At 29.9% G+C, this 14,990-nt stretch overlaps 1 protein-coding gene across 1 annotated transcript in view; it reads left to right on the top strand.

The window, feature by feature from the left end:
* The window catches only part of LOC135930890 (uncharacterized), a 60,236-nt gene that overhangs the window by 36,217 nt on the left and 9,029 nt on the right, over window positions 1-14,990 (top strand). The window contains exons 36-56 of the mRNA XM_065467689.1: window positions 765-1,147; window positions 1,762-1,947; window positions 2,010-2,231; window positions 2,766-2,976; window positions 5,074-5,264; window positions 6,648-6,790; window positions 6,887-6,997; window positions 7,162-7,273; window positions 8,573-8,707; window positions 8,867-9,210; window positions 9,449-9,565; window positions 9,904-10,070; window positions 10,856-10,994; window positions 11,331-11,436; window positions 11,744-11,857; window positions 12,105-12,272; window positions 12,650-12,804; window positions 13,160-13,354; window positions 13,535-13,767; window positions 13,928-14,135; window positions 14,268-14,410. Coding sequence (XP_065323761.1) covers window positions 765-1,147; window positions 1,762-1,947; window positions 2,010-2,231; window positions 2,766-2,976; window positions 5,074-5,264; window positions 6,648-6,790; window positions 6,887-6,997; window positions 7,162-7,273; window positions 8,573-8,707; window positions 8,867-9,210; window positions 9,449-9,565; window positions 9,904-10,070; window positions 10,856-10,994; window positions 11,331-11,436; window positions 11,744-11,857; window positions 12,105-12,272; window positions 12,650-12,804; window positions 13,160-13,354; window positions 13,535-13,767; window positions 13,928-14,135; window positions 14,268-14,410 — 3,783 coding nt within the window. The remainder of the gene's footprint in view (window positions 1-764; window positions 1,148-1,761; window positions 1,948-2,009; window positions 2,232-2,765; window positions 2,977-5,073; window positions 5,265-6,647; window positions 6,791-6,886; window positions 6,998-7,161; window positions 7,274-8,572; window positions 8,708-8,866; window positions 9,211-9,448; window positions 9,566-9,903; window positions 10,071-10,855; window positions 10,995-11,330; window positions 11,437-11,743; window positions 11,858-12,104; window positions 12,273-12,649; window positions 12,805-13,159; window positions 13,355-13,534; window positions 13,768-13,927; window positions 14,136-14,267; window positions 14,411-14,990) is intronic.

Raw genomic sequence — 14,990 nt, 5'->3', positions numbered from 1 at the left:
AATATTACCATACGCGTTTATGATTTTAGGAACATTTGTGGGTAAATTAATATTGAATATGTTGTTTTCCTTTAAATAAATGCATTCACAATATATTTATTGTTTCGCGGGAATTCGTTGGCAATAATGACGCGCAAATACATTCGCGTAGAAAATTCGCTATAAATGTTTTGCTAAATGTATTAGCTCTATAGTATTCGCGGTTAAGGTTTCGCACAAATAAATTCGCGATATTGTCTTCGCTATAAATATTTCGGAGAAAAAATTTTGCGGAATTGGTTACGCGATAATACCTTCGCTAAAAATTTCCTTCATCAAAAAGTGTTTCGCGGTAAAGTGTCGCTGAATTGACCTGATACGGTAGATTTTACATACTTTTTTCTCTCAGACGGATGGCTAGAAATTTTCTTTGGGACGAAATTATCATTAAATTTTTATTCTTGATAAATTTTTTTAACAGAAAAAAACCATGCAATAATAGTTTTATTTTGAACAATGAAATGGTGTTTAGTGTTTGTCCATTTGATAGAATATCTAATTATCAATGGCATATTTAGTTTATATTTAAATATGGATGTGTTTTATTAAGATTTTCATATTTTTTTTCAAAATACTCATTTAGAAAAAAATAATTAAAATATGTTTGTAGGATTTAAAGTGGCGCATATTGATATTACTGTCGGTATTATAGTTACAAAAAAAATAATTAAAGAACCCCGAGGAAAATTTAAAAATATAAGATTTATTTTATTTCCCCACCCCAGATACAAAAGATCCACGTCGCCATCACCAGCCGCTATCAATCGAATACAGGTGAAAAATACTCGCCACCACTCACTGACGAATAAACGCCCCAGAATACAATACGATAGGGATATAGTAAGGAAAGATAAGGGGAGTCTGATTTTTAGAGTTCCATTGCTTCCGTCCAAACGTTGGAGATGGAGTCAGAATCCGAATCACGAGGTAACGAGAGAAATTCTGATGCTGTGCCTGCAATCGGTCAGTCAAATAGCCGTGAGAGCGAATTTCGAGAATTTAGAAGATGTGGATAACAATGATAAGAAGAAAAAATTTGTCGGATTAGAACTAGCTAGCATATCGCATCTGGCTTTGGGAATCGGAGTTTTGCCCGATAAAGATATCAGTATAAAATGAGATAAATTGGAATTTTTTTTTCTACTTTTCTTTTTCCTCGGGGGAACGAAAAAATGAAGTGGGGGCATGCTTGGTAAGGGGTAGGTTTGGGGTATAAGCAAAAATAATTTTGAAAAAAATCAGGTTTATAAAATAAGAAGAGGGTTCATAAATTATTTCTTTCGAATACCTCTTAGATATTCCAACAATTTTTACATTACCTTATCTTTTTTTCCAGAAATATTATTAAATATTTTATTAATCTGGAATAATAAATCGTTAACTATTAAAATTTAAAATACCAATACAAATGACTTCTTCTGTCTCCGTTAAATGGCAATTTCTAGGTTTACCCAGGGTTGGCCAGTTTTCCCTTTGATTTTTCCTTTCCATTTTTGACGGTCGAGCATCAGTATTTGTAAAATCCATCTTTCTCATATCCTCCGCTATCATTTTTATCCACGTCATCTTGGGCCTTCTTCATCAATTCAATGACCATCATAAATAAAATAATATACATATTATTTTATCCGTAAATAATTTATAAAATTTTTCTAATCATGAACTTTAATGAATGAAAAAAAAAATTATTATTATACCAAATGTTCTAAATTAATTGTAAAGTTTCAAAGGTTTCACCTATCCCGGTCGAAAGTGTCGAATTATGTCGGTGCAAAACTTCAGCCTATGCCGGAACGTCATGTCAAAATATTGGTTCGGGGTATTACAGGAGCTATCAACCTCGAATACAAGGCACCGAGCAGTTTAGCTCTATGGGTGCGAATAACGCTGATAAGGAACACGATTATGGTACTTTTTGTGAAATAGCTTTGTGGTCGTTATTTACATTTTTTTTTTTAAATATTATTTAGCTAAAGGAGGGAAAATAGTTTCTGAAACATGGATAAATAGCGTAATAGGTTCGGCGGAGATATGCGATTGCAACGGTTACGGAGGACGGAAGTATCAAGACGGACTCGAAATATGCGATAGCGAAACCGGAAATTGCTTGTCTTGTAACGGTAACACGGCGGGACCTAGATGCGGATCCTGCGCGTTGGGATACTATTATACTAAAGATATTTTTGAGAATGGTTTAATTAAATATATATATATTTTTTTTACATAAAAATGTAAGGAATAATTGGTGAAAAATATTTTTATTTGACGATTTTTTTTTGCTTTTAAAGAATCTTTAATCTATTATTTTTTTAAAAAACAAATATTGTAGAAAAATTAACATATTTTATTTTATCGTGAGTGGTGTTGTTAAACGGCTCGTGAATTCAATATTTATATCCAGAGAAATATTACGCGAGCCTGAAGATTTTGTTCATAGAAGGAGTCTAATCATATTATCCTCGGGGACCTAAGCAATATTTTTTTCTGGCTTAAAAATTGAGTTAACTCTTTTTAAAAAACGAGTCAAAACGGTATAACAACATTAATCGTGAGTTATGAGTAGAAAGAAGGTATTATCAAACGTTATGGGAGGTTTAATAATCAAAGCTAAGTCGTTTTTTTATTATAGTCTTAAAGTACTCGGCCATTTCTATGTTATAAAAGTTAGCTTGTTTAAGTTAAATTACTTATTATATACCTTTCCAAATACTCTATACCAATGTTAGACAACAGCGCACCTCGTCGACATACGTGCTTACCTTGCGCTTGCCCTCTGACCTTAGCGTCTAACAGTTTTTCTCCGACTTGCAGGCCTAAATTTATAAATCTCCCTGACCACCCTTTATCGCAAAATAGTTTGGAGACGGCAGAAAATTTGATTTGCGATGCCTGCGCTATCGGCTACGCTGGAGATAGATGTCAGTTCTGCGCTCCAGGGTAAATATATCATGACAAAATTAATAAAATACGTATAGTAATAATTTTGTTTCGGTAACAATCAGGGTTGGTGCAGGATTTAATCAAATTGATTTTAATCATGATTAAAATCAATTATTTTTTGAATAAAAATCGAGATTTAAATCAATTATTTTTTGAATAATAATCGCGATTTAAATTTTTTTATTTTTTTGAATAAAAATCGCGATTTAAATTAATTATTTATTTGAATAAAATACGCGATTTAAATCAGTTATATTTTTTTGCTTTGTAATCTATAATAATTAGTTGAATTTTTTCTTTGTAAATTAAAACATACTCTTATATCTTTTATATATTTTATATATAATTTGTAAAATTAATTTCCAAATTTTATTAAAAAAAATTATTTTATATACTGTAGATAATCTTAGAATAATTTTTTTTAAAAATTATAAATAGATTCCTATAAAAAGAAATCATTTAAATTATTATTGTTAATTTTAAGATACATTTCACTATAATTATTTTAATTTTCCCTTTTTTTTAAATTTTAATAATTCGTACAGATACAAAATATTAATAATATCAGTTACTTTAAATTCAAAATTTGTAACTTAGTATCATATCCTGATCTAATTAACTTTGAAAATGGAAACTGAGAAAGTTCAAATTGCCACTATGTGTATGAAAAAAAGAGACAATATATAACTAAAAGTAGCAGTTGTTAAAGGATCTAGATACAAATATCTAGATATAAAAATGTGGTATCTGTTTCTAGATAGATTTTTGTTTAAATAATCTGTATCTAGATATTATTTTAGACGTTGTATCTGTATCTAGATCCATTTAAAAAGTATCTTTTAACAACTCTGAAAAGTAGTGTTATCAAAACGGCTCGATTTTTTAAAAATTGGCACTCAAGTCTAGAAATTTTACTGATCGATGGCTGAAAGGTTTGGACAATATATTAGCCAAATCTCGAGTCTAACCTAATATTATTTTGACTAAAAATCTTAATTTGAAAATTCGCTAAAATTCGCAGGCTTTAATAAACACTTAAAAGAATTTTAAAAATTTTTCAACTAAATTAAAATAAACGCACATTATCCATAAAATATTTCTTCTTTAATCTATAATATATTAAAATTGAAATAAATTAGGTCGAATTTTAAAATATAATCAAAAATTGTATTTGATAATAGAGTATTTATTTTTGTTAATCCAATATAGCATGGATGTTTTAAATATAATAAAAAATGAAAGTGTGTTTAATTTAATTAATTTTTTTTTAAAAAAAGATCACGGTTCTATCTTTGGTCAGACCGGACAGCAGACCGAATCAGGGTCATTACAAAAAAGATCTATCCAGACCGCGGCCTTAATAAAAAGACCACTCCTGAACCCTTCTTTTTATTTTGTTATTATTTTAAAAATAAATATTTTTCGTCCTATTATTATTCTTGTTTATTAGGGACCATAAGTAAAAAACTTCTTTGAAAAACTGATGGTTCTCTATTAAAAAAAATTTAAAAATCAACTAAAAATTCGCAAAAAACTATCTAGAAAAATAAAACGAAATAAAAATATACCAAAAAAAAAATTATTTTAATTAAATAGTAAAGCAAACTTAAATGTTAATAAAAGACCGATCCGGAATGCCCTCAATATCTACAAACAAGTTTATATATTGTGTAGGTAGCGTAATACATTTGATTTTTTATATGTGTGGCATACTTGTTTTTTTATTGGAGGGGTACACCGAGTTGTCCAAAGACTTTTGATTGACGGCCCGGGGCGAAAATAAAATTCAAAGTCCCTTTAAAAAAACACGACGACTTGATTTACCCTAAACACCCCAAGGAAAACAAAATCAAAAATTAGTAAAAGAAGAAAAAAATCAAATCCAAACTCTCCCCCCTTCCCTGGTAACAAATTTTTAACCCATGATTTCTGAAGATGCTTCACCCTGCATTAACGTTTAAGATCAAATTCACAGCGAAGTATAGAAAATATGCCCTATTTTTTTTTGTATTCTCACCTTGTTGAATGACGTCATTGAAAAAAAAGGAAAAGAGAAATTGAATTGATTCGTAAATTCTTTTCTTTTTAAATCAGATATCACGGTTCGCCTACCATAATAGGAGGAAAATGTCAGCCATGCGAATGTTCGTTGCCAGGCTCGGCCGATAACATATGCCACAACCAAACTGGGGCGTGTAATTGCTTGCCCGGCATAATGGGTTACCATTGCGACTCTTGTTCCTTGCCCGGTCACGCTATAACCGATCACGGAGGAAAATGCATTTGTATGTATTATATTTATGAATCACCATCTATTTCTTACTGCAATACTTTTAAACCTTTTTACAGAAGGCAATATTACCTGTCCACATTATGATAAGCCCGAGAATTAACACTGAATTAATAGCGGTTGTAATGCATTATCTGGCAAAGTTTTTGATAAATTGTGCCGTTTGCTTTGGGTCTTGTAATATTATTTTTATCTATATTTGATTTAAGCATTAGGAAATTGTCATAGCATCCATCTATTGAGTAGAGCTTACCAATATTCGATATTCCAACAAAATAAAACATTTTTATTGGTTAAGCTTACGAGATTTTACGATTTTAGAGGAAAACATATTTATATATAGTGGCATAAACAGGATTTTTTGATTAGGAGTCCAATAATTAAAAAAAAATATATTTTCGTGGCTTTCGACTTTTTGATTTTTACTTTATACATTTGTTTTACGAACTTAAACGCATATTTATTCAATAAGGTGCAAACAAATTTCACAAGGATTAACCAAAAAATTAAAGTTTATTTAATATTTTATAATCGGGGTATTTATTTTTTTAAAAAATAAATAATAATATAACTGCTATTTCCTAAGTAGTAAAATTGCACATGGTGATTTTCAGTTATTAAAAATGATAAATTCAAGGGTAAATATGAATATACGGGAGTAAAAAATGATTTTTTAAAAAAAAATAGTTCTCTTCCCCTATTCTTCTAATATATTTTCATGGTTGGGAATGAGATCCCGTTGGTTTGCCCGTTACTTATTGATCGAGGAGAAGTTATCCATAAGTAACTTTTCATTCAAAAGAAAGGAAGATAGGCCTCTGGGATTTTAAGGGCAGCTGGAAAGGCGCAATATAGCTTAAATCATTGTACAAAAAAAATTGGTTATCTCTAGTATTGATATTTCATAATCAACTATTATATCGGAAGCATAAAACGGAGCTATATATTTATATTAATCATAATATCGGTTATGCTGTAAAGTAGTAATGTCGATGAAAGTAGCCTCGTTACTATTTTTTGAGGAAAAGGAACGCCATCGTTACCTATTTCGAAAGGGACCGATTAACGCTCTTTTTTGGAGTATCACGTTTCCCTTTTTCATAAGGTAACGTGTCATTAACCCGTTCCTTTTCCAAATGTAATGAGTAACGTTATCGATACTAGTTATAACTGATTTTTCGACCAGATGATAAGTTATACATTTTTTGGTAATTTTTACAAAAAAGAAATAATATTTAAAAGAGTAAAAAATATCCCTCTTAAGACCGTTTATCGTAAAACTTTGAAAAAGAAAGTCATATATATATTTACTTTTTCTTTATCCATATGAATCACTTTCACTTATATACCTAAATATTAAAAAAATAAATATATTTAGCCTGTTATGTGGGATGCAGTGCGGACTTAATGTATGATTTAGACATTTTAGAAGAGAATCTCAAATCCAAAAATTTGAGCCAAATATCCCCCATGCCTTGGGGCAGATTGAACATCATCTCCAACATCACCAAACATTACAAGGTATAAAATTAAAAATCACACATAGGGCTAACCCCTTTTTAATCTATAAATAAATTGAATAATCATTTATACGCCTAAATTAATATTTACAACCAGGATCGTGTGCTTAACCTGACCAAAAACGATATGGCGGTCACCCCGGGACTTAATAAAATAATAGCTGCCTTAAATAATCAAGAGAATTCGATGAATATCTTGCAAACTAAGGTATTATTAACAGACTTTTGAATCTATAAAATGAGCGGAAAGAGGAAAGAAAGAAAAAAATAAGGAATAAATGAATGAGGGAAGAAAGGAAGGAATGAAGAAAATAGATAAAGATAAGAAAATTTAAAAAAAGAAGAAAAGAATTGTCATTTTAAAAATAACAGGATCAAGGAATGAAAGACGCCTTGAACAAAACGATGCTCGAATACCAAAAATACATCAACGCTTCGAACGAATGCAACAACGAGATACGGCAGACCCATAACGATTTGATAAGTCTCTTGATTTTTTTTTGCTTTGATTTATTCAGTATTATACATATTTGTTTTTAATGAAAGAATATCGTCGCTAAAAGCCTTATAAAATTAAATCCACTATATATTTGTATTGAATCGCAATGACCAACTATAGGAAAAAAAGAAAAGAAAGAGTGAAAGAAACTATTTATGATTTTGACCTAAAATTTAAACAGAATCAGGGATTGAAATGGAATTTAATTACCTAATAATCATTTTCCTTTCCAATCTTCTCCGAAGAAACGAGAAAATAAATCTCATACTTTCCTAAATATACCATTCTATTTTTAATATTAAACCTTCATATCGCTTTTCAGCCTCTAAATCTTTTTTTTAAATGTTTGGCCAGACTCGGACCTCGGCAGAAATGTTATAATTATATTATTTTCAATAAATAAAAAATAAAAAGGTCACCAAGATATCTTTTTAATTCTAAAGGCTTATCGTGCTTTGATAAATCGTCGGCTTAGTATTATAGTGTTTCTAATATTAAACCTTCATATCGCTTTTCAGCCACTAAATCTTTTTTTTAATGTTTGGCCAGACTCGGACCTCGGCAGAAATGTTAAAATTATATTATTTTCAATAAATAAAAAAGAAAAAGGTCACCAAGATATCTTTTTAATTCTAAAGGCTTAATCGTGCTTTGGTAAATCGTCGGCTTAGTATTATAGTGTTCTATATCCAATTAAACATTGTTTCAAGAGAGAATTTTAAAAATAGGAGATTACTTTATTCTAACATTTTTATTGTGGATATATAAGAATATAATAGGCCGGTCCTCTCGATTTAATTTGGATACTTAATTGCTTCTTTTTTTTAGTGTAGTCTAAGAAGTTTTTTTTTGAACTAGGACACCCTATTTTTGGTTTGTTTTAAGTATTTGGTGATATGTTATTTTTCGTATTTTATTCTCGTTTTTTTTAAATGTTTTTTTCTTTTTAAAATGTTTTTGTTGTTTTTTGTAATAAATATTTTATTGTTTTGACCTAGGACACGACCATAGCACTGAAGAATTAATTTATTAAACTTTTTCTTAAAAATAAAAGTGGATATAGAACAATATAATACTCAACCGACGAATTATATTCTCTAGAAATATATCGCCTATCAGAAAAAGGTAGTTATATGTAGATTTTCAGGAGATATATATTTTTTTTTTAAAAAAAATCTCATAGATAAAATGAAAGCGAGATTAAAAAAAACTAAGAGTTAAAATGGCTACCAATTTTTTTTTTTAAAAACATGTTTTCAAAAATAAATTATTTTAAAATTTTAGATCTGATAAATTCCTTATCCATTTTCACTGGTCGGGTCAAAGGAAGGCTTCAAGACACTCCCTTCCATCCTACAATGACGCAATTCTTTTCATCTGATCTCGATTCGAATCGTTCCAGATACGATGAACTAGATGGTAAATTTTACCTTAAGTTTAAAGTCCGATATTTTACTATTCTTAAGTAATATCGCATTAAGTTACAAACAACTCTTTGGACAGTTGTATCTTAATGCGTTATTTGCTTTACAAAAGGCAAAATTACAGCTTATGGAATTTTTTTATTTAAAAAAAAAGAAATCCACCGCAGGGAGAACAGTACGTTGGCGGTTCAATCTCTCATGGAAACGGTGGAGGCGGAACTAGAGATAGAGAAGCACTTAGTGATAAGCGGTGAAGAGAATAATTTTGCCAAAGAATTTAGCCACGAAATTCGAATGTCCTTGTTCGATGGTGGCGAAGGAGGAATGGGCATGAACGCCAGTGCGAAATCTAGGGCTTTGCAAGCTCTGGTGGATGTCGAGGAAAAGATCGAGGAACTTTCCCGGGAATTTATAAAGAACCCTGAGGGATCGATTGATAAGGCTTTGCAGTATACCAAGTCCGGTCATGCCTCCGACGAGATAATCAATGGGTTGAAGGTTTTAACAAAAAAAAAAGACAATACTTTTTAACCTCTAAATTGGGAGGGGGTGGAGTGTGACTGGGAGTCGTGTGTTATCATTTTTTGAGCAAATTTTTATGGGAGTCCGAGCCCACTTTTGTGCCCCTCCATAGTGACGTCATTGATTTTAAGTATTTTAGTTTGGAAATTCTTTACCACCCCATCCTTGACTGGGGAAGTCTATTTAAATTATATTAAATATATTTGCTAAAAAGTTGGATATAATGGCTATCACAGAGATGACCAATGGTACACGGGATAACCTGCGAGGAGTAGCGAAGTACCTAAATTTGACGGATGAGACTCAAGATGAATATCTATCTTTGTTGAGGGTATATTACTATTTGCAAAAAAAACAAAAAGATGAGGGAAGTGGTTAATATTTTATAAGAATGGCGAGGGGTAGTTAAGAGTAAAACGGAAGGCGGACTCAGAGAGTTTAGAACATGGGTTAAGTTCGGCTTCTATATATTTTATCCAAAATGGCAGTTCTACTTCCGGTTTCTTAAAGTAGAAAGAGTTCTTGTCCTGGTTTTTAGATATAACCGGCTTTTTGTTCCGGTTTCAAACTCAACTTTTAATATATATACAAACAAAACACCCCCGATAATAGCTAATTTAATTTAATATTTTATATGTGTTATATTATTCGATTAATAAATCATTGAAGCGATTCAATATCTTGATGGATGAAAGTAGCTCAACGTTAGAAAATCTGGAAAACGATCCGTTAGCCGCTCCCATTGATAACATCGATATGGTTGTTAATTACGATTTTCTTGGGCCTAGTAAATCTCATTCGTTAGAACTGGAAGATAAAGCTCTTTTGTTGACTAAGTATATTATAACCACATAAAATATATTTAAAAAAACAGATAAAATTAAATACGAATCAAAAATATGTAAATATATGGGGAAGTTTTTATTTCTAATAAATTACGCCCATTATACCTTAGCCATACAAGCCAGCCCACGGAGATTTTTTTTTCGTCTCGTCAGGGTCTTTGTACATCTGTCAACGGATGTTCAATATAACAATGATATTAGTATTATTGTTTTTAAGATAACTACAGTTATAATGAGTTTAATTGCATTTTGATGATTTTATAAGTTTACGGACAGTAGTTAAAGGACTCGGTTTTTTTGATAGAGGTTCAGAGGGGACCGAATGTCCACTTGGCATAATACAGAGATACGGCGACGATTATTGTATCAGTCATTATTCGGTTTCGGCCTAAACTTTCGATTTTAACTATGAATGGCCCAATTTCTGAACCCAATAAGAAAAAAGGTATTTATTTCTAAACCAATAAAAAAGGAAAGTGGCAATTTTCAAACCAATAGAGCGTGCTGTTAATTTTTTTTACCACCTCCTCCTATTTCTATTTTACTTTTATAAATTAATTATATATTTTTTAAAAAAAATGATAAAATTGATAAATTCTATCTTGGCATCATAATTTATTGGTATCAGCGAAAAACAAGTGATGTGGGGGGGGGGGGGTGACTCCTTAGAAATTAAGTTAATAAAATTCTATCTCATGATTTTATCATTTTTTTTATCCTCTAAAAATTATACATTTTTCAACCGAAATTTTATTTTTATATCATTTTAATAAAAGTTTGCTCGGCGCGACAAAAATCGTGTATTCGAGACCCATGGACGCCTTAAACAAATTAAAATCTATTTACTTTGTTGTGCATAACAATTCGATAGGATCTTTCAACTCATCCAAACTTTTGGACACTGTTCTGGACCAAGTAAAAAAAATTTCCCCGAATAATTATTCGAGAGGGTGGTGGAGGTGGGGGTGGTGTTTTAAATCTCATTGATCCGGATATTTAGGAGTATACATAGTCGCCATTTTTGACCAAGGTCCAATTTACATTTTTCTAAAATTAAATATTTCGCAACCTACTAGGGCATAAAAATAAAAATTCCGGAGTCGAGTCGGGTTCAAAATAAAATTAAAATAGTGATAGATTTTTTAGCGACTTATTTTTAAAAGTGCGCAGGCGTTAAAGCATAATTTTGACTTAGAAGAACCCAAGAATATTTTGTGTACATTTATTTATTTTTTAAATCAAAAAAAAAAGGTGATGGGTTATCTAAACGACCATCTTAACGTTCCCAATGATATTTTTAAGAATGGACAAATTATTGAAACCAAGGCCAACGTATTTAATTCTCACACATTTACGGGTAATAAATATTTTCTATTATAAAGAGAAAGAAAGAAAGATAGATAGATAGATAGATAGATAGATAGATAGATAGATAGATAGATAGATAGATAGATAGATAGATAGATAGATAGATAGATAGATAGATAGATAGATAGATAGATAGATAGATAGATAGATAGATAGATTATTTTTCCGTTCCCAAATTTTATCACTTTAAAAATGTTGCAATATCATTTTTTTTAATAATTAGAATTTGAGAAAAAATATACTATAAAGAATGAATTATATTATTCGCTAAAATGTTATTTTGACAAATGGAAAAGGTATGAGACAAGATATAAATAATTTGCAAAGTAAGATGAACCTCAGCATGGAAGGCGTGAACGAAGCTTATCAACAACTCTTGCTTTTGGATCAAGATCATTTCATAATTCCCAGTAAAAAAAATATTTATAAAATGACATCTGTGTTGCAATTTTTTAAATTTCAGATGTAGGTGTACTATACGATAAGAGTTTCATTCACACATAGTAATTAGGGCTTAATAAATAATTTAAAGTTTAATTAAAAAATAGCAAGAAAGGGAAGATATTTTACTTATATAGGCTTGAAATGATACGTTAATCCATATAACAGTCAGCCATTACCACATAATCATATATATTATTAATTTTAAATGCGCAGATTCGAGCATCGCTATGTCTCAAGCGGTTGCCAGTTTGGAGCGGGCAGATGATTTAGCTTTGAAAGTCAATGAGATCAAACAAAAATTGAACGGGGAATTTAAGGATAATTTTTCGAAAATCGCTTCCTTGTCCAGCGCGAGGAGCGTTAAAATAATCAATGATCAAAGTTAATATATCAAAAAAAAATACATATAACATAAAAAATTTTAAACTTCACCAAATAATAGCGGCATATTTATTGCTCCCCCCCCCCGATGGTTATTTTTAATGTTTTAAAGTTAGGAAACATTTAAACTAGGCAGGTAACATTTCTTTTTAAAAAAAAAAATCTAGAACATTCATCAGATTTAAAAATCTATCCATTCCAATTCCAACGCCATAATTTCGTAAACAAATTCATCAACCCCATATATTCAAATAATAGAGATTTAGGGCTGCATCTAGTTTGTCTTTTCCCTTTTTTAGAATAAGAGTGTCCTAACTATTTTTCTTAATAAAATGAACACAAATTAATATATATAATTTTAAAAAAAACAAACCAAGTATTTCAAACTAGAAACAATGTTAGCTTGATACAAAGTAACGCGATGATATTGGAGGAAAAAATCAGGGGTTTGAACGATCAAAGAAAAGAGTTGGAGGTAGAATTGGAGTCCTTGAAGGATATCATACTCATGGCTAAATTGACCGCTTCCAACGTGAGGAAAAAATGATTTATTTATTTTTTAGTTAATTTTTATTTGTTACACGAGATAAGATGTGCACTTTAATATATGTGATTCTGTCATACTATATTTATTCATCGATAATGATTGATGATGTCGATATATGTTAGGTAGTTAAACTACACATTATTATATAAATCATAAATATATATATAAATTCATATCTAATTGACGAATATAACACATAAATATCCAAGTTGAAATATATTTTTTTAATTTCCTCGAGGAGAGGAAAATAATTTGAAAATTAAAATTAAACGAAGTATAACCTCTTTTTTTTACAAGTTAATTAGATGATTATTATATTTTTTTATATTTCACATATAAGATTCGAGTATCTATGCAATCAGCGACAGGAAATTGCCAGCGATCTTACGATGTCCATAATTTGCTGACACCCAGAACTATCAACGAGATAACGCTGGCTTTTAAGCCTTCTTCTTTCTCAAAAGATGCTCATCCGCTTGAGAATGGTAGCCATTCTGGCGATGATACGCGTATGGATAGAGAAAATGGATACAAGGTTTTTGGTTTCTGGCTTATTTTTTTAAACTTGTAAAATTTGAAAGAAAGATTAACATATTTCCAAAATTAATTGAGAAGTTTATCTTCTTATTATTTAAAAACTTTATTTTACATATATAAAAAAATACATACTTTGCCAAATTTTTAGTTTCCATAAATATTTTCTTTTAAATAAAAGATTCCGATAATTTCTTTAGTCAATTATGACCCCGAGACAAACGATATTGGCGATGCTAATCCACATCGCGAATTGAAGAATAAAGATCGACTGAGTCTCTTCCTGAAGGATAAAATATTGGTATTTGAGTGGAGCATAGGGAACAACTCTATGGGGACGATTTCCGACAATTCAGTAATTTTTGATGATAAAACTGTCGCCAAAGACGTATGGTATACCCTAAGGGCTAAAAGGTATTATCGATGTCTAAAATACATTTTTTAAAAAATAACTTATTTCCTAATAACTGATTTCAAAATTTATTTTTTGAAAATGATCAATTTTTTTGTTCCTTATTTTTTTCAATTTTTTGTTTTGTTTCCTAGCCTTATTTATATATATATATATATATAGAATTGGCAATAAAGGTGTACTAAGAGTCAGCGAAACATTATTGGATAGCATCGAAAATAATCTATTAGAAACACAGCACATCAACTCCGTCAACCAATCCAAGATCCAAAATACTAATCCCGTTAACGGGATTGACAATAGTCACAATTATCCTATCTTCAAAATCGATAAAAATACGGTCCTGCAACTCGGAAACTATGAAACCGAGGTTGGCTCGATAAATGAAATGAAAAGATAGAAAGAAAGAAAGAAAAATGGAAAAGGAAGCCCAAAAAAAAAGATTTCAAAAACGAATTAAAATATATTTTTTTTTATCAAATATTTTTTTTTGATTCAAAAGGTACTCAATGATAACGGAGAAAATGAAATTATTAGAAACAACGGTTTTCGCGGTTGCGTTAGTGATCTTACGATAGACGGCAATAGAATAGGGCTTTGGAGTTTTAACGAACAAAAGGGCGCTTGCGATGGTTGTTTGGAAAGGTTTTTTTTAAAAAATTTTTCTTTTTCTTATATTCGTTTATTTTATTTTTGTATTTTCTTTCCTATGTTCTAATTTATTTTATAAAAAACCTAAATTTGTTTTTTTTTAAATAGAAGAAGAGGGCCAATTATATATGGAAGTGAGCTTGAATTTTTATTTAGTTCTAAGAAAAAGATGTATGATTCGTTTCATTTATTTACCCTTTGTTGATCTCATTGCCAAGATCTCATATAATATGTAATTATTTTCTTTCGGTGCGTTTATTTATACGTTTTTTCAATCAATATAATCCCAATCGGAAATGTATTATTTTATCACGTGTTATAAATTTCTATTTTTTAATTTACAATTTGAAACCAATGTACATATATCACCGCTTCAGTGTTGAGGCCAATCTATCTAAACACCTTTCTTTTAAAGATGATAAAATCAAAATATTTTTTTTTTTAAAAAAAAAAAATTGTATATAATAAAAATCTATTTGAAACTAGACACAAATTTATTTATGTATTTCGTTCTTAATGTGTTTTATATATAGATAAAGATATAAGTATATTATATTCAAATCAGATTTCATTC

Source organism: Gordionus sp. m RMFG-2023, chromosome 1 (genome assembly GCF_954871325.1).
Source record: "Gordionus sp. m RMFG-2023 chromosome 1, tfGorSpeb1-WG-v2, whole genome shotgun sequence".
Lineage (NCBI taxonomy): Eukaryota > Metazoa > Nematomorpha > Gordioida > Chordodea > Parachordodidae > Gordionus > Gordionus sp. m RMFG-2023.
Note: the sequence above shows the minus strand (reverse complement) of the source record. Positions and strands in the feature narration are given on the sequence as shown.